The sequence below is a fragment of the Osmerus eperlanus genome, chromosome 11, assembly GCF_963692335.1.
Source record: "Osmerus eperlanus chromosome 11, fOsmEpe2.1, whole genome shotgun sequence".
Taxonomy (NCBI): Eukaryota; Metazoa; Chordata; class Actinopteri; order Osmeriformes; family Osmeridae; genus Osmerus; species Osmerus eperlanus.
This window is the reverse complement of record NC_085028.1, coordinates 18,115,083-18,133,671: the sequence shown is the minus strand read 5'-3', so window position 1 is coordinate 18,133,671 and position 18,589 is coordinate 18,115,083. Positions and strand designations below refer to the sequence as shown.

At 49.9% G+C, this 18,589-nt stretch overlaps 1 protein-coding gene and 1 long non-coding RNA gene across 3 annotated transcripts in view; both read left to right on the top strand.

The window, feature by feature from the left end:
• The window catches only part of LOC134029631 (uncharacterized), a 102,250-nt gene that overhangs the window by 81,833 nt on the left and 1,828 nt on the right, over positions 1-18,589 (top strand). The gene's annotated exons all lie outside the window — the stretch shown is intronic.
• Positions 2,618-18,346, top strand: LOC134029569 (SH2B adapter protein 2). Its single transcript, XM_062473730.1, has 10 exons — positions 2,618-3,067; positions 9,219-10,012; positions 10,598-10,727; positions 13,770-13,871; positions 14,209-14,300; positions 15,721-15,821; positions 15,991-16,131; positions 16,349-16,554; positions 16,776-16,947; positions 17,732-18,346. The coding sequence occupies exons 2-10, from the start codon at positions 9,240-9,242 to the stop codon at positions 18,061-18,063; spliced, it is 2,049 nt and encodes a 682-aa protein (XP_062329714.1). The 5' UTR covers positions 2,618-3,067; positions 9,219-9,239; the 3' UTR covers positions 18,064-18,346.

Here is an 18,589-nt window from a genome sequence, read left to right as displayed (position 1 = left end):
ATAGTTTTTTCTGTTTTGGAGGAACACCCCTTCCTCTCCCCTGAAACTGTTACTTTCCTCTCTCCTCTTCCTCTCTCCTATTTTCTCTCTCCTACTCCTCTCTTTTCTCCTTCTCCTACCCCCTCTCCCTCTCCCCACCCCTCCTCTCTTCTCTCTCTGTATTCAGTCTGTCTCGGCTCCCCCTGCAGGAGTTGCTATGGAAACAGACCTTCTCTGTCAGTTGGCTTCCTGCTGAATGCTCCCGGCACTCTGATTGGCTCTGACAGCGTCTGGCTGAGTCACCTCCCTATGTGACCCAGGAACAGCCAATCAGAGTATTAAAAACACAACCCCACTACCACCCCCACCCCCCGTCTGTCTCCTCAAGTGCCCCCTCCTCTCTCTGCACCTCCTCAACCCCAGCAGTGAGGGAGAGAGGAGGTGAGAGAGGAAGGCAGAGAGGAGGTGAGGGAGGTTTTACCAAACCCACATCGATCCTCAAACACCTCCAAGAGACCTCATCTCATTCTCTCCACGCAGGAAGTCTTCCTCTTACTGTACTTCCTTCACCAGCCCTGCTGCATCCTCATTGGTCCATGCTGCTTCCTCATAGGTCCATGCTGCCTTCTCATTGGTCCAGGCTGGCTTTCTGTATGTTGAACTCAAAACCAGTTTAGGCGGGGCAGGAAGAGGGTTGGGCATATGGGTGTGTGAGAGGTGTGGGAGAGAGGGATAGTGGAGATGGTGAGAGGAGTGAAGAGAAGAAGGAAAGAGAGAGAGAGAAGAGGAGGGTAGGATGATGGTGAGAAAGGAGAGAGGAGAGGAGGAGAAGAGAGAAGAAGAGAGGAGAGGAGGAGAAGAGAAGAGAGGAGGAGAGGAGGAGAGGAGGATGGTGGTGGTGAGAAGGTGAGGCCGCAAACCCCCTGAGGCTCTCTCTCTCTCTCTCCCTCTCTCTCTCTCTCTCTCTCTCTCTCTCTCTCTCTCATCTCTCTCTCTCTCTCCCCCTCTCTCTCTCTCTCTCTCTCTCTCCCCCTCTCTCTCTCTCTCTCTCTCTCTCTTCTCCCTCGCTCTCTGTCTCTCTGTCTCTCTGTCTCTCTCTCCCTCGCTCTCTGTCTCTCTCTCTCTCTCTCTCTCCCTCTCTCTCTGTCTCTCTCCCTCTCTCTCTCTCCCCCTCTCTCTCCCTCCCTCTCTCTCTCTCCCTCGCTCTCTCTGTCTCTCTCTCTCTCCCTGTTTTTCTTTCTTGTCTCATCAAGTCATCCTTCCGGCAGGAAATGTCTGAAAAATCAATATGAGGCGGAGATCTCCAGAGAGAGACGAAGAGGGAGAGGAGAAAGAGAGAGAAAGAGAGAAGAAAGAGTTAAATCTCCTCCCATGATCTCCATCTCATTCAGTTCCACCCTCCTCAGCCTATAGAAACTGATCCCAGGTCAGTATTACTGATCTGCTCTGTAAGCATTTACGTTAGGATCAGGAGAGTGTGTCAGTGTGCTACCAGGCTGGGGACGGACGTTCCTGGACAGCCTGTCACAGGTAAACAACACCATCAACAATAACAAGCTTTGTGTTTCATGGAACCAGCGGTGTCTCGTCTCCTATGGCAACAGAACTCTGAATTAGCTCAGAGCTAACGGCGGATAACTGTCATTAAAACAAAAAAATTGCGTTAACAGCTGTAAACCCAAACAATAAAGTTATCACACAGTTCGTTTTAAAAGTCTCTTTAATCCAGTGAAAATCTACATAATGACAACCAGTTCATTCCAAACGTAGATTATCTCACCATCGACCATAATGCGTCCAGCGAGCCCCGGCTGGTCCCATGTCCGTGAGCCCCGGCTGGTCCCATGTCCGTGAGCCCCGGCTGGTCCCATGTCCGTGAGCCCCGGCTGGTCCCATGTCCGTGAGCCCCGCTGGTCCCATGTCCGTGAGCTACAGCTGGTCCCATGTCCGTGAGTCCCGGCTGGTCCCATGTCCGTGAGCCCCGGCTGGTCCCATGTCCGTGAGCCCCGGCTGGTCCCATGTCCGTGAGTCCCGGCTGGTCCCATGTCCGTGAGCCACAGCTGGTCCCATGTCCGTGATTCCCGGCTGGTCCCATGTCCGTGAGTCCCGGTACGCGGCGCATCATGGGTTGTCTAGGGAGGCGTCGACTCTAGATCTGACACCTCAGGTGATGTCATAGGCTGTCCCATAACCGTCTACCAATAAGCAAGTCCACTCACGTCACATTCACACATTTCAGTGCATCACTGGTACCCAGGTTGACATTATCTACATTCAGTTTTACATTGTGTGTGTGTGTGCTAGTGTGTGTGGACATTTCAAATGTGCATTCTAGATGTGAAGTAATTTTCAAGAGATGTGCAGTATCAGAACAACAGTGATAGAAAGTGTGTGAGGCTGATTCACTCACTGGTCAATGGCATTACTGTGTGTGTGTTTGCACAGTATGCACTTTGTGTATGAACATGTGCATGTGTGGCAGCCTGACACCATTCTTCTAGTACTGTGGGTCCTATCTCAGTGTCAGGGACTGTTTGTGTGTGTGTGTGTGTGTGTTTGTGTGTGTGGAGGGGGCGGTTGTCATTAAGGCAGTCTGACAACAAGTACCCAGTTAAATCCAGTTAAATGAAACTCTTTCAGTCATCAAATATTGCTTCAACAACGGCACGCCCTCACAGACTCGCTCTCGAGCTGCTTCATAAAGACGCCGGTTATCTTCAGGCTAGTCCTGGATATTCAATCCGTTGTTACACAGAATAAACCCCCCACTGTCCCAGGAGGAGGCCGGCCTGGCAGGATCCGGTGCGGCTTTAAGGTCGGAAGGCAGTGGCTGTTAAACAGATCTGAGACACGCGCAGCAGCACCGCCCCGGAGTGAGCTGTCTGTGGACTCCGACACCGAGCTGGGATGGAAATCATGTAGGTTTGCTTGTGTAGTCTGTATGGAAAGATAACGATGTGATGAGAAATACCGGGCGTTACTGTCCTTGAGCAGACCGTAAACCACAACAAAACGGTTTTCCTCGCTGACATCAACCGTAGCGTCATGCAGCGAGTCGGACGGTGAGGTGAGCGCTGCTGCGTTTGAGGTAATTCTCTTTTTTTTAACGCTTATTAAATAAGACGATGCTTGATTCAGACAATTAGTTATTGGCCTATGTACCGGTTTGGTCTGTGTATCCAGACGTTTTGATGCCATAGTTCGCCAGTCTACACCGTTTTCACGGGAACAGCTGTGTCTGTGTTCCAGGTGCTGAAGGATAGCTTGTGTTTTCGGTGTCTGTCCGTGTTCGTTCGCCAGCGCAGTCGGTGCTGAAACGCAGTCTACATTTGTAACAAAACCCCGTCCTGCGACACAGCTACAAAACAACCGGAATTACGCTCGTGAAGCAGCAGGGATGTTCATTTTTAGATGCGCTAGGATCAAACGGATGTTACACTTGGCATGGATTGGGGGTCGCGGTAAGGGGCTTTTCCGTTAATCCATTTACTGGCCTAGTGTGTATGTGTGTGTGTCTGGTTTGTAAAAACAACGACCTGCATTTACCAAGCTCCGCTGCTGGTCGTTCGTTCGCCATATCCGAAGTGAAGCGTAGTCTAGTCCCATTGTCCCTGCCAGGCTTCCATTGAAGATTTCTGGTCTACGGTGCAGACCAAACCATTCAGAAGATGCACCGCTGTCAACACCGGCCATTGAGGACGAAGATGCCATTGACACAATATCATTCGTTAGAATTTAGCTGCGATGCGTTGAGGCGAGTCTAGCTGTGTTCATTTTCACGAGCACAGAGCGAACGGATTCGGTTGGGCAACTGTTTAAGGGCTTTTCTGCTTCACCAGCAAATAACCTTGTAAATTTAATTAATCTTGTAAATAACATGTGATAATAAAACCATTCACAGACATTTTGTTCGTGTCAGTCTACCCATACACGACTTATGTCAGGGTTATAAAAACAACAGTGTTTCTGATGTCAGGTAGCAGGTCGTTGGCATGGCTACACCAGGGTATTTCTTAACAGACGGAACCCTCTCGCTCCTCCGCGTTGTTTTGGCCATCTGTAAAATAATTTAGTTAGTGGGTGAGAGACAGGAAACGGAACTGAGCCCTGGAATGCGAGTCTCCCACGCGCTCCATCCTTTATCACTGGTAGCCATATGGAGCCCTTCGCTCGTGCAATATTTACACTAGATCCGTTTGTCTCCGCGCGCCCGTCCATGGAGGACATGCTAATGATCCCGGTGTGTTTAGTATGCGCGCGGTACCGTGTGGATTTTTCTAATGTGTGCGTCTGGTTTATTGTTCAACGTCGTTAGAGATGGCTGTAGGCCTCTCCGCAATTAGGTCTACAATTAATAGCTCCAGTTCTTTTGCGCCAGCATTAGACCTACACGGGTTAATAGACGGTGCATTGTGGATGTGAGGTTATACGAGTGTGATTCCCGGCCTGTCCTGCCTCGATCCTTATCACAGATGACATCTGTCTGACTCAGCATGTTGTCAGCATACCTCTCCTGCTGTGTAGCTGTCTACAACCTCCGACTCCTCGCTAGGCTGAACTGACCCCAGATCAGTTTATCCATCCTCATCCAGTTAGGATCAAGTCAGATAATCTGCCTCCAGATCTGTCTTTGGGAGCTGGTTTTTCCCTGGCTGCATTCTTGTATCTGGTGGTTGGATGAAAGGCAGTAGGAGGTGGGGTTATCTGGGGTCAGAGGTCAGTGGGGGTCTGAGAGCAGGTGGGAGATGACCCCTTGACCTCTGAGCTCCTGTCAGAGCTGGCCTTGTTAAGCTCTCTCCTCAGTAGTGGATACACCATTTTTTTTCCAGAAAGAAAGGTTTGAAAGGTTGAAAATATATTTACGAAAAATAGGTTTGAAACTTGATGAGGACTCTACTCTACTCTACTGTACTCTATTGTACTTTGTTCTGCTCTGCTTTACTCCGTTTTAGGCTTATCTGTTCTCCTTTCTCCTCCCCTCTCCTTTCACTGTGTGTGTGAAAAAAAGTTTTGAAAAGTTGAAAAAATATTTTCTAAAAGTTTCTAAAAATATTTTCTAAACAAAGTTTCACAAAAATGTTTTTTGTCATGTCTGTATTTATTTTTGAACAGTCACTCACTCACTCTCTCACTCCCTCTCTCATTCATACCAAACACACGCACAAGCACTCACACAAACACTTGCCTGTAGACTGGCCACCCTAATTCCAGTTTGTGTGTGTGTGTATGTATGTGTTTGCATGTGTGTGTGCGTGTGTGTGTCTCTAAGTATGCTATCCATACGGTATACATGTCTATCTGCTCCTGTGTAACTGAATGTACACATGACTGAACTAGGCTAATCTTAGAAAGCATGACTAGGCCAAACCGCCCTGAGATGGAGAGAAGCTCTCTCTCACTCAGAGAGAGGGAGAGAGAGAGAGAGTAACTTTCTCTCTCACTCAGAGAGAGGGAGAGAAAGTACTCTTAGGGGAGGGACACACAGCCCCCCTATCTGGACGATTTATTAAAGAGTGCCATGAAATGAAGGAAAACCTGAGTGTACCAAGGCCGTCGCCATGGAGTCAACATTGGGGGGGTCGAATTACATTTTTTATTATAATTTTGGACAGCGTGCGTGGTTGCCTGTCGTAGCGTAGCACATTTATATTTTTATATCAATATATTGGGGGGGACATTTTGACCAGATTTGAATATTGGGGGAGTGGATGTGTCCCCCCCAATATGTATTATGATTACGGCCTTGGAGTGTACTGTAACCAGCCTTAACATTTTGCCTTCTATTTATTATATGTATTGTCCATTTCACTGTGTACTATTCACTTTAGTTATTTTTGTTTTGATTTTGTTTTGATTTTGTTGTCACTGTGTCTTACAAATGATTATTTTCTGATCTTAACACTATTATGACTGGTGTTACTGTATAGTTGTACTAACTGTGGTATATTTGTTGGCACTTTTTGATCATCTGAGCGTTTTGTTATTGCCACATATTTCAAACAATACTGGCTGTCGTTCCTTATGTTGTTTTTGACTGGTATTGTTGATGTATACTTATCTGTTGTTGTGCCTCTAGCTTTGGCAATACAGTTGTAGTGACTGTCATGCTAATAAAGCTGAATTGAATTGAGAGAGAGAGAAAGAGAGAGAAAATATCTCACTCAGAGAGAGAGGGAGAGATGGAGAGAGGATGAGAGAAGGAGAGAGAGGGGAGAGAGGGGAGAGAAGGAGAGAGACAGAAATGCTGGCAGAGAACTATGTTGTGTGTGTCTGTGCGTGTGTGTATATGTGTGCGTGTTGGAGAAAGCACTCACAATATGGGTAAGTATGAACAGTGTATGACACAAACATCATCTCCTCCTCTGTGTGTGTGTGTGTGTGAGTGTGTCTCTAGTGAGAGAGGGGTCCTCCAGCCTGATGTGTTTTACAGAGCAGATTTCTCCCCAGTAATCCCCCATCACTTCCTCCCCCCTACCTACACTCTAACCCTACACTCACTGGTACTGATACTTGGAGCAAAGGTCAGGCCCCACTAAGATAGGAAACAAACATATGTGTGTGTAGGCATGTCTCCTAGTGTGTGTGTGTGTGTGTGTGTGTGTGTGTGTAGGCATGTATCCTGGTGTGTGTGTGTGTGTAGGCATGTCTCCTAGTGTGTGTGTGTGTGTGTGTGTGTGTGTGTGTGTGTGTAGGCATGTATCCTGGTATGTGTGTGTGTGTGTAGGCATGTCTCCTAGTGTGTGTGTGTAGGCATGTCTCCTGGTGTGTGTGTGTGTGTAGGCATGTATCCTGGTGTGTGTGTGTGTGTGTAGGCATGTCTCCTAGTGTGTGTGTGTGTGTAGGCATGTCTCCTAGTGTGTGTGTGTGTAGGCATGTATCCTGGTGTGTGTGTGTGTAGGCATGTCTCCTAGTGTGTGTGTGTGTGTGTGTGTGTGTGTGTAGGCATGTCTCCTAGTGTGTGTGTGTGTAGGCATGTATCCTGGTGTGTGTGTGTGTGTGTAGGCATGTATCCTGGTGTGTGGGTGTAGGCATGTCTCCTAGTGTGTGTGTGTGTGTGTGTAGGCATGTATCCTGGTGTGTGTGTGAGTGTGTGTGTAGGCATGTATCCTGGTGTGTGTGTGTGTGTAGGCATGTATCCTGGTGTGTGTGTGTGTGTAGGCATGTCTCCTGCATCCCCTCCTCTTCTCCTCTCATCACTCTCACCTCCTCCATGTCTGACGGACATACACACACATACACACTCACACATGCACACACACACCCCCACACACACATACACACTCACACATGCACACACACACCCCCACACACACATACACACTCACACATGCACACACACACATACACACTCACACATGCACACACACACACACGCCCCACACACATACACACACTAACTGATTGTTGTAGCAGCTGGCCCATGGAGGACAAACATAACCCTTCTCTCTCCTCACACATTGTCTCTCCTCTCTCCTGTCTCTCTTTTCTCTCTCCCCCTCCTCTCTCTCCCCTCCTCTTTCTCTCTCCCTGAAGAAGAGGTTAAAAGGTTTTGAAGCAGGAGAGAGAAAGAGTGTGTGTGTGGGGGGGTGACAATATATACGACAGAGGAGAAGGGAGAAATCGAGGAAGAGGAGAGAGAAGAGAGAGGGAGGGAGGAGAGAGAGGAGAGAGAGAGGAGAGAGAGGGAGGGAGGAGAGAGAGAGAGGAAAGAGAGGGAGGGAGGAGAGAGAGGAGAGGGAGAGAGGAGAGAGAGGAGAGGGAGGGAGGGGAGACGGTGCCACACACACACTCTCTCTCTCTTACCTCAAAACCCACAGTCTCAAAACCTCTTCACTTCCTGCCTCCAATGGCTTAAGTTTCATGCTGACCTGGTGTGTGTGTTTAGAAAGAGTGAGTGTGTGTATGTGTGTGTGTTCAGAGAAAGTGTGTGTGTTCAGAAAGTGTGTGTGTGTTCAGAGAGAGAATGTGTCCAGTATCCTTGAAAATCACACATCATTTTGTTAGCTTAAGGGTGTGGAGGGAAGAAACCATCTCTCTGGTTATTGTTGTGTTTCTGCAAGAGAGAGAGATGGAGAGAGGAAGAGATATATGGAGAGAGGGAGGGAGAGAGATGGGGGAGAGAGAGGGAGAGAGAGAGGGGGAGATGGAGAGAGATGGAGAGGGGGAGAGAGAGAGAGAGAGAGATGGAGAGAGGAAGAGATATATGGAGAGAGGGAGGGAGAGAGATGGGGGAGAGAGATGGGGAGAGAGAGGGAGAGATGAGACAGATGGAGGGAGAGAGAGGGGGAGAGATGGAGAGAGATGGAGGGAGAGAGATGAAGGGAGAGAGAGATGGAGAGAGGAAGAGAGAGAGAACTCAGTCTGGTTCTCTTGTCTAACAGGACGTGGTTTAGTGTCTGTGCTGGATGGTCGTGGGGCACTAAGCTGGTCTGACAAGATGACCAATCCTCATGTTTTTTTAAATGACAATAAAGCTGCTTGAGTTTGTGTGTGTGTGTAGCCTGTAGAAGTGTGTCTCTGGGTAGAGAGGAGAGGGGGGAGAGAGAGGGAGGGGGAGGGAGAGAAAGAGATAGGGGGAGGGAGAGAGGGAAAGAGATTGGGGAGGGAGAGACAGAGAGGGAGGGAGAGACAGACAGGGAGGGAGAGAGATAGGGGGAGGGAGAGACAGAAGGAGGGAGGGGGAGAGAGGGAAGGAGGGGGAGGGAGGAAGGGAGGGAGAGGGAGAGAGAGAGGGAGAGAGATAGGGGGAGGGAGGGAGAGAGAGAAGGAGGGAGGGGGAGAGAGGGACGGAGGGGGAGAAAGAGAGGGAGGGAGAGGGAGCCAAGACTCCTGTGTCTGGCCTTTATTTGGGGAAATAGCACACACATGCTCTCAGTGGCTCATCAACACACACACATACACACATACAGGGATGCTTGTTACTGTTGTCCTCCTAAATGTAACACACATACATCATGTATTCACAAGTACAATAACCTCCTTCCCTCTCTCCCTCTCTCCTTCCCTCCCTCCCTCTGTGTCTCTCCCTCCCCCTCCTTCTCTCCCTCCCTCCCTCCCTCCTTCCCTTCTTTCTCCCTCTCCCTCCTCTCCTGCCCTCCTTCTTTCTCTCTCCCTCCCTCCCTCCTCTCTCTCCCTCCTTCCCTTCCCTCTCTCTCCCTCCTTTCCTTCCCTCCTTGTCTCTCTCTCTTCTTCCTTCCCCCCCTCTCTCCCACTGTCCTTCCACCTCCCCCTCCCTCCAGGTGAGTTGGCATGGCCCAGTGATGAACGGAGTGGTGCCGGGTGTGGTGGAGCTCTCCTCCCCCTCCTCCTCCTCCTCCTGCCCGCTGCCGGACTGGAGGGAATTCTGCGAGCTCCACGCCCGCGCCTGCGCCGCAGACTTCGCCCACAAGTTCCAACGCTTCCTGTCGGAGAACCCCTGCTACGACGCCCCCGGGGCTGACGCCAGCTTCTCCCAGCACTTCGCCCGCCACTTCCTGGAGTGCTTCTCCTCGGTGCTCGCCCAGGCGAGGGAGAGCCAGCTTGCGTCCGGCGAGGAGGGGCCAGGCGGCACGCCCAAGTACAGCATCGTCCCCTTCCTGGGGATCCAGGGCTGCCAGCTACCTTACGGCCTGGAGCTCTACCAGCGCCGCCAGGACGCTGGCGCCTCCAGTGAGTCCCTGGACAGCATGGACAGCGGCGGGGGGGGAGGGGGGGTGGCAGGGACCTCCACCCGCGGCCCCCCGCCCCCCCACAAGGTGTCGGCGCTGGGGCAGTCACGCAGCTCTGAGGATGTGTCTCTGGGACACCCCAAGGCCCGTTTCAAGAAGGGCTTCTCTCTCAGGAACATGAGTCTGTGCGTGGTGGACGGTGTGAAGGAGATGTGGCAGCGGAGGGCCTCCCCGGAGCAGGACCCCCCGGGGGGGCAGCGCAGGAACGGGGGTATGGGGGCGGGCGAGGCCCCCGGGGAGAGGTGGGCCCAAAAGCTGAGGCTCCCCAGAGGAGCGCAGGGACACCGGGCGGAGCTGCTGGAGGTGCAGAGGGAGGGGGTGCTCAGGTACGTCAACTTCTGTCGGGCTAGCCTGGCTATGCTAACTTTGTAACACTGCTGGGCTAGCCTGGCTATGCTAACTCTGTAACACTGCTGGGCTAGCCTGGCTATGCTAACTCTGTAACACTGCTGGGCTAGCCTGGCTATGCTAACTTTGTAACACTGCTGGGCTAGCATGGCTATGCTAACTTTGTAACACTGCTGGGCTAGCCTGGCTATGCTAACTTTGTAACACTGCTGGGCTAGCCTGGCTATGCTAACTCTGTAACACTGCTGGGCTAGCCTGGCTATGCTAACTCTGTAACACTGCTGGGCTAGCCTGGCTATGCTAACTTTGTAACACTGCTGGGCTAGCATGGCTATGCTAACTCTGTAACACTGCTGGGCTAGCCTGGCTATGCTAACTCTGTAACACTGCTGGGCTGGCCTGGCTATGCTAACTCTGTAACACTCTCTGGGCTAGCCTGGCTGTGCTAACTCTGTAATACTCTCTGGGCTAGCCTGGCTATGCTAATTCTGTAACACTGCTGGGCTAGCCTTGCTAAGCTAGCTGCTGGGTTACCCTGGCTGAGTTAACTGGTGTGTGTTCAGGTACATGGTAGCTGATGACACCAGCTGCATGGGCGCCACCCAGTGGCAGAAATGTCGCCTGCTGCTGAGGAAGACCAGGAAGGAGGAAGGAGGGGAAAAGTTCCTGCTGGAGTTCTACGTTCCTCCCAAGGTAGGGACACACACAGTGACAGGTACACACACCAGTGTTTCCCACAGAATGTGATTATATTTGTGGCGGTAGGCAGGCGTGGAGCCAGACGTTGTAAACATTTGGGGCTCAGCCCAAACCTATGTCCTAGTATCGGTTAGATGTGAGTGTTGATAGGGACTGCAACAAGTAATGCGAGCGAAAAAATGTATTATTATATTTAACTTGAATGTATCAGTTTTGGACACATTTGTGCAGAGAATTGTGATATTAACCGTTAGTAAACTCTGGATTGATTCTCCTGCCGATTCTCAAAAAAAGCCGTTTGTCCCATGCATTGATTCAGAGCGTGCACGGAGAGAGGGGGCTATAAGCAAATCAGTGACATATGTTTTGAATTCATTTCAATGACTCAAAGTCATTGAATACTTAAACACCACCGAATTTGTTGATTTTGAATTCACCTCTTTGAAATTAAAATAAGAATTTATTTTAATGTAAAAAAAAAAATTCAGATCAAAAAATTCTAGGTTCGGAAATTCAGGTTGCTCAAATTCTAATGATGAAATTCAGATCAAAAAAATTTGAGCCGAAAAAAATCAGATTGCAACATCCAAGATATCAAGGATAGGTAAGGCAATCGAGCCTGAATGCAATTGAACCATCTCACTTCTCCGAGAAGGAGATGTGAAGCAACTGCTTGCCTCTCATCAGACCCCAGGCACCTCCTCTCTCCTCAGACCCCAGGCACCTCCTCTCTCATCAGACCCCAGGCACCTCCTCTCTCCTCAGACCCCAGGCACCTCCTCTCTCCTCAGACCCCAGGCACCTCCTCTCTCATCAGACCCCAGGCATCTCCTCTCTCCTCAGACCCCAGGCACCTCCTCTCTCCTCAGACCCCAGGCACCTCCTCTCTCCTCAGACCCCAGGCATCTCCTCTCTCATCAGACCCCAGGCACCTCCTCTCTCCTCAGACCCCAGGCACCTCCTCTCTCATCAGACCCCAGGCACCTCCTCTCTCCTCAGACCCCAGGCACCTCCTCTCTCCTCAGACCCCAGGCACCTCCTCTCTCCTCAGACCCCAGGCACCTCCTCTCTCATCAGACCCCAGGCACCTCCTCTCTCCTCAGACCCCAGGCACCTCCTCTCTCCTCAGACCCCAGGCACCTCCTCTCTCATCAGACCCCAGGCACCTCCTCTCTCCTCAGACCCCAGGCACCTCCTCTCTCATCAGACCCCAGGCACCTCCTCTCTCATCAGACCCCAGGCACCTCCTCTCTCCTCAGACCCCAGGCACCTCCTCTCTCCTCAGACCCCAGGCACCTCCTCTCTCATCAGACCCCAGGCACCTCCTCTCTCCTCAGACCCCAGGCACCTCCTCTCTCCTCAGACCCCAGGCACCTCCTCTCTCCTCAGACCCCAGGCACCTCCTCTCTCCTCAGACCCCAGGCACCTCCTCTCTCCTCAGACCCCAGGCACCTCCTCTCTCCTCAGACCCCAGGCACCTCCTCTCTCCTCAGACCCCAGGCACCTCCTCTCTCCTCAGACCCCAGGCACCTCCTCTCTCCTCAGACCCCAGGCATCTCCTCTCTCCTCAGACCCCAGGCACCTCCTCTTTTCTCAGACCCCAGGCACCTCAGACTCGATCTTCCAGCCCGGATTTTTTCGGTTCAATGTTTTTGGATCATAATTTCACCATTCGAATTTGAGCAGCCTGAATTTTGTTCTAATTGAATTTCTGAAGCTTGAATTTTTTTTATTGAATTTTGGGGATCTGAATTTTATTGTTCGAATTTGAGCAACCAGAATTTCCAAACCTTTAATTTTTGGATCATAATTTTTGAGAGAGAGAGAACGCCAGCGGGGCAAAAGGGGCTGAGCAAATCAATGCGCTGCGCGCAGCTCTACAATTTTTTTTTCTTTTTCGCAATTATAACAGTAAAAAAATTATTGTGGCGGTCAATTTTTAATTGTGGTATTAAAAAGTATGGGAAACAGTGTACACACACATAGTGAGACATACACACGTACACACACAAGTACACCCTCACACACAGGGACAGGTACACACACACAAAGACACAAACACACACAGAAACATACACACACATGGTGGGAAGAGGGCACTGTTTGTCTGACCGGAGTTGACTTCATGAGGTCATGAGTGTATTTAACCCTCGTGCTGCCTTCGGGTCACATGACCCAAAGGTTCATAACGAACCATTGTGGTGTTTACCCAATTTTACCCAATACAAAAACAAATAAAACTAATTTTCTTTTAACCATTCCAATGTGGGGGGTCTGAGACAGCCCGACAGTTAAAAGAAAATGCTTCACTTTGTTTTTGTATGAGGTAAATTTGTCGCAATACGACGGTGGGTCACAATGACTGATGGGTCAGAATGACCCGAAGATAACACAAGGGTTAAGGAGGAGTTTAGCTCAGTGGTAGAGCATCTGACTGCAAATCAAGAGATTGCAGGTCTAAAAAAAAACCTTGGCATTAGGGTCCGATAAACGATGACATTATGATCCTCCTGTAGCTGCAGTTCTACTTGTCTGTCAGCCAGAGTACATTATACAGACATAGATAATAATACCTGCTGCCCCTGTTCCTGCCTGTCTGTCTGGCTGCCTCTCTCTATCCCTTCTGCATCTCTCTCTCTCTCTCTCTCTCTCTCTCTCTCTCTCTCTCTCTCTCTCTCTCTCTCTCTCTCTCTCTCTCTCTCTCTCTCTCTCTCTCTCTCTCTCTCTCTCTCTCTCTCCCTCTCTCCCTCTCCCTCTCCTGTCTGTGTGTATGTCCCTCTCTCTATCCTGTCTGTCTGCCTCCTGCCTGTCTCCCTGCCTACCTGAGAAGAGTCAATCCAGACAAACTGATAAGCTTCTCTCCCAGATGAACACACACACATATACACTCACAGGCACACACACGCACACTCTCATACCCACACACGCATACACACACTCACACACACTCATTATGTCCAGTGTGATAAAGGCAGCATGGCACACAACCCTTTTTTTCTTCCGCACTCTTCGTGTGTGTGTGTGTGTGTGCTCCAGTCCTGGAAGCCCAAGGTGAGCATCCCTCTGACAGCCATCGTGGAGGTGAGGACCACCATGCCTCTGGAGATGCCGGATAAAGACAACACCTTCGTCCTGAAGGTAGGAACCACACACACACACACACACACAGTCACACACACACACAGTCACACACACACAGTCACACACACGTCCCTGTGTGTGTTCGGGGCCAGGTGGAGAACGTCCTGAAGGTAGGAACCACACACACACACACACACACACAGTCACACACACACAGTCACACACACACACAGTCACACACACACAGTCACACACACGTCCCTGTGTGTGTTCGGGGCCAGGTGGAGAACGTCCTGAAGGTAGGAACCACACACACACACACACACACAGTCACACACACACACAGTCACACACACACAGTCACACACACGTCCCTGTGTGTGTTCGGGGCCAGGTGGAGAACGGAGGGGAGTTCATCCTGGAGACCATCGACTCCCTGCAGAAGAACTCGTGGGTGGCCGACATCCAGGACTGCATGGACCCAGGGTACCAGTATAGTGTATATATATACTGTATATACACACCTACTTCCAGGGTACCAGTATAGTGTATATATATACTGTATATACACACCTACTTCCAGGGTACCAGTATAGTGTATATATATACTGTATATACACACCTACTTCCAGGGTACCAGTATAGTGTATATATATACTGTATATACACACCTACTTCCAGGGTACCAGTATAGTGTATATATATACTGTATATACACACCTACTTCCAGGGTACCAGTATAGTGTATATATATACTGTATATACACACCTACTTCCAGGGTACCAGTATAGTGTATATATATACTGTATATACACACCTACTTCCAGGGTACCAGTATAGTGTATATATATACTGTATATACACACCTACTTCCAGGGTACCAGTATAGTGTATATATATACTGTATATACACACCTACTTCCAGGGTACCAGTATAGTGTATATATATACTGTATATACACACCTACTTCCAGGGTACCAGTATAGTGTATATATATACTGTATATACACACCTACTTCCAGGGTACCAGTATAGTGTATATATATACTGTATATACACACCTACTTCCAGGGTACCAGTATAGTGTATATATATACTGTATATACACACCTACTTCCAGGGTACCAGTATAGTGTATATATATACTGTATATACACACCTACTTCCAGGGTACCAGTATAGTGTATATATATACTGTATATACACACCTACTTCCAGGGTACCAGTATAGTGTATATATATACTGTATATACACACCTACTTCCAGGGTACCAGTATAGTGTATATATATACTGTATATACACACCTACTTCCAGGGTACCAGTATAGTGTATATATATACTGTATATACACACCTACTTCCAGGGTACCAGTATAGTGTATATATATACTGTATATACACACCTACTTCCAGGGTACCAGTATAGTGTATATATATACTGTATATACACACCTACTTCCAGGGTACCAGTATAGTGTATATATATACTGTATATACACACCTACTTCCAGGGTACCAGTATAGTGTATATATATACTGTATATACACACCTACTTCCAGGGTACCAGTATAGTGTATATATATACTGTATATACACACCTACTTCCAGGGTACCAGTATAGTGTATATATATATATATATATATATATATACTGTATATACACACCTACTTCCAGGGTACCAGTATAGTGTATATATATATATATATATATATATATATATATATATATATATATATATACTGTATATACACACCTACTTCCAGGGTACCAGTATAGTGTATATATATATATATATATATATATACTGTATATACACACCTACTTCCAGGGTACCAGTATAGTATACTATATGAGGACACAGATGTACAGATCTTCTGACAGGCAGTGTGTGTGTGTGTCAGGGACAGTGGAGATGACATCGAGCTGGCCTCCTGTCCACATGGTCAGGCTTCTAGAGAGTTCTCCATGGTGTCCTCCTGTAGCTGTGAGCTACTGTCAGAGGGTAAGTGTGTGTGTATTTATGTGTTCACGTGTATGTGTGTGTGTATAATTATGTGTGTGTTATATATGTGTGTGTGTGAGAGTGAGTGACTGCAGCACTCTAACCCTAAAATACATGAGACCAAACTGATGTAGTACTAAACGTTTTCTTGTGTGTGTGTGTGTGTCAGGTACCCACCGTGCCTCAGAGCGATCCTGTGGGCCAGCAGTAGTAGAGCTCTACAGCGCCCCCTCAGTCCGCTGCAGGGACTTCACCCAGCACCCCTCCCACCTGCTGTTGGAGAACTTCTTGTTGTCCCCCGACACCCTGGGTAGGTAGCACACACACACCTGTCTACATATGAATTCATTCATCATTTGTGTGTGTGTCTCTATATTACATTTACATTTAGCAGACGCTCTTATCCAGAGCGACTTACAGTAAGTACATACTAGTACTATATATATTCATCCATGCTTGCATGTGTGTGTATGTGTCTGTGTGTGTCTCTGTGTGTGTGTGAATGTGTGTCTGTGTGTGTGTACCAGGCGTCCCAGGTGAGGCGGGGGAGGGGGGGGAGGGCGCCCCCAGCATGGAAGGGTTGCCATGGTTCCACGGGACGCTGTCCAGGGTGCGTGCCGCCCAGCTGGTGCTCGCGGGCGGGACCAGGAGCCACGGACTGTTTGTGATTCGTCAGAGCGAGACACGGCCCGGAGAGTACGTCCTCACCTTCAACTTCCAGGGCAAGGCCAAGGTGAGGTCACTGCAGACAGGAAGTCAGGCATCCAGACAGGAAGTTAGATGTCCAAGTTCTTCTGGTGTCAGTTTTGGTGTTTGGTGGCACTGAGAGTTTGACCTCTCTCTCTCACTATCCCTCCCTCTCTATTCTTTCTTTTTCTCTCTCCCTTCTCTCTATCTTTCTCCCTCTGTCTATATCCCCCTCTCTCCCCCTCCCTTCCTCCCTCACTCCTGCAGCACTTGCGTCTGTCGGTGAATGAGAGTGGTCAGTGTCATGTGCACCACCTGTGGTTCCACACGGTTACAGACATGCTCCGACACTTCCACACTCACCCCATCCCTCTGGAGTCTGGAGGCTCTGCCCACGTCACCCTGCGCAGCTACGTACAGGTGCAGCGACTGCCTACAGGTAATACACACACACACACCCATAACACACACATACACAGGTAATACACACACACAGGTAACACACATGCACACACGCCATGACTGACTGACTGACTGACTGGCTGGCTGACTGGTGTGTTGATGGAATGAAGATTTCTCTCCCTGAACATGCACTGTCTCCATCCCATAATACTACACCCCTGTAGTGTAGTCCTGCCCCCACCCTGCCCCCACCCTGCCCCCACCCTGCCCCCACCCTGCCCCCACCCTGCCCCCACCCTGCCCCCACCCTGCACCCTGGCATCTTATGAAGGGCCTCCTGTCCAGGAGGGTAAGTGTGTGTGGGGGGGGGGGGGTGAGGGGGCGAGTACACCACAGGCACAGACCCAGGCCCCAACCCAACCTGACTGTCACAAAGACTTCCTCTGTTTCCCTTTGGGCCACTGGCCTACAAACACACTCACACACATTCACACACCCACCCACACACTCACTCACACACATGCATTCATGCATACATACACACATACATGGACTATGTATTAAAGGTGTTGGAATGTATATGTTCAAACCCAAACATATGAAAATACTCTTTAAATAAACCCGGAGGATATGCACTTTAACCACTTGTGAATAGTTTGATTCCAAATCCAAAACTATGGAGTTCAGTGGAAAATCTGAAATCAAAACATTTTTGTCCCGAACATGACGGAGGACTGTGTGTGGGGGCGGGGCTTCATGTCTGCCTCCTACAGAGAGTTCAGTCTGTTGTTCTTCGTCTCCCCCTCTCCCCCCCCCCACAGATGTGAACGTTCCTCCGCTCCCCACCCCGTCCAGCCGTCCGGACCCCCCCCAGCCCAGCCTCCACCTGCCCGGAGGCCCCCAGCCAGCAGGGCCCCCTCCTGATGGCCCCCTCTCCTCCTCCTCCTCCTCCTCCTCCCCCACCACCCTGCCTGGCCTCTCCCACACTGAGCCAGGCAGCGCAGGAGTCGGAGGAGCAGGAGTCGGGTTGACCAGTAGGAGCAACAGCTCGGAGCGTCTGCTAGAGGTCTCTACCGGGGGTTCTGAAGACTACCACGACACAGACGGAACTCGCCGGGCCAGAGCCGTGGAGAACCAGTACTCCTTCTACTGAGGCTGGGCAGGGCCACGACCCAGGGCTCTCATTGGCCGAGAAACAGGAAGTGGACACAGGAAGTGAGGGGATTTACAGCACCTGGAACCCAGAGGCCAAAGATGGATCACCAGTTGTTGTTTTGTTTATTTGTTGTTGTGAGGAGCTTCCCGTTTTTCCACACCAAGGAGGAAGTGAGACTGTTGTGGATCAGGAAGCGGTCAGCCCTCCTCATGCTGAACTTCACCCTCTATCTCAGCTGACCTGGGTAGGGACATGACACATGATTAGGTGGAGAGGAGGAAGAGGGTTACAGAGAGGAGGAGGGGTAAAGAGAGGAGGGGTGGATGGGGGGTGGAAAGCAGAGGAAGGGTAAAGAGAGGCCCCTCCTCTATAGAGAGAGAGGGGGGGTAGAGAGAGGAGGGGGAGGATAGAGAGGGGGGGTAGAGAGTAGGGGGATCAAGAGAGGGGGGTAGAGAGAGGGGGTTAGAGAGAGTAGGGGGATGATAGAGAGAGGAGGAGGATGATAGAGAGAGGGGGGTAGAGA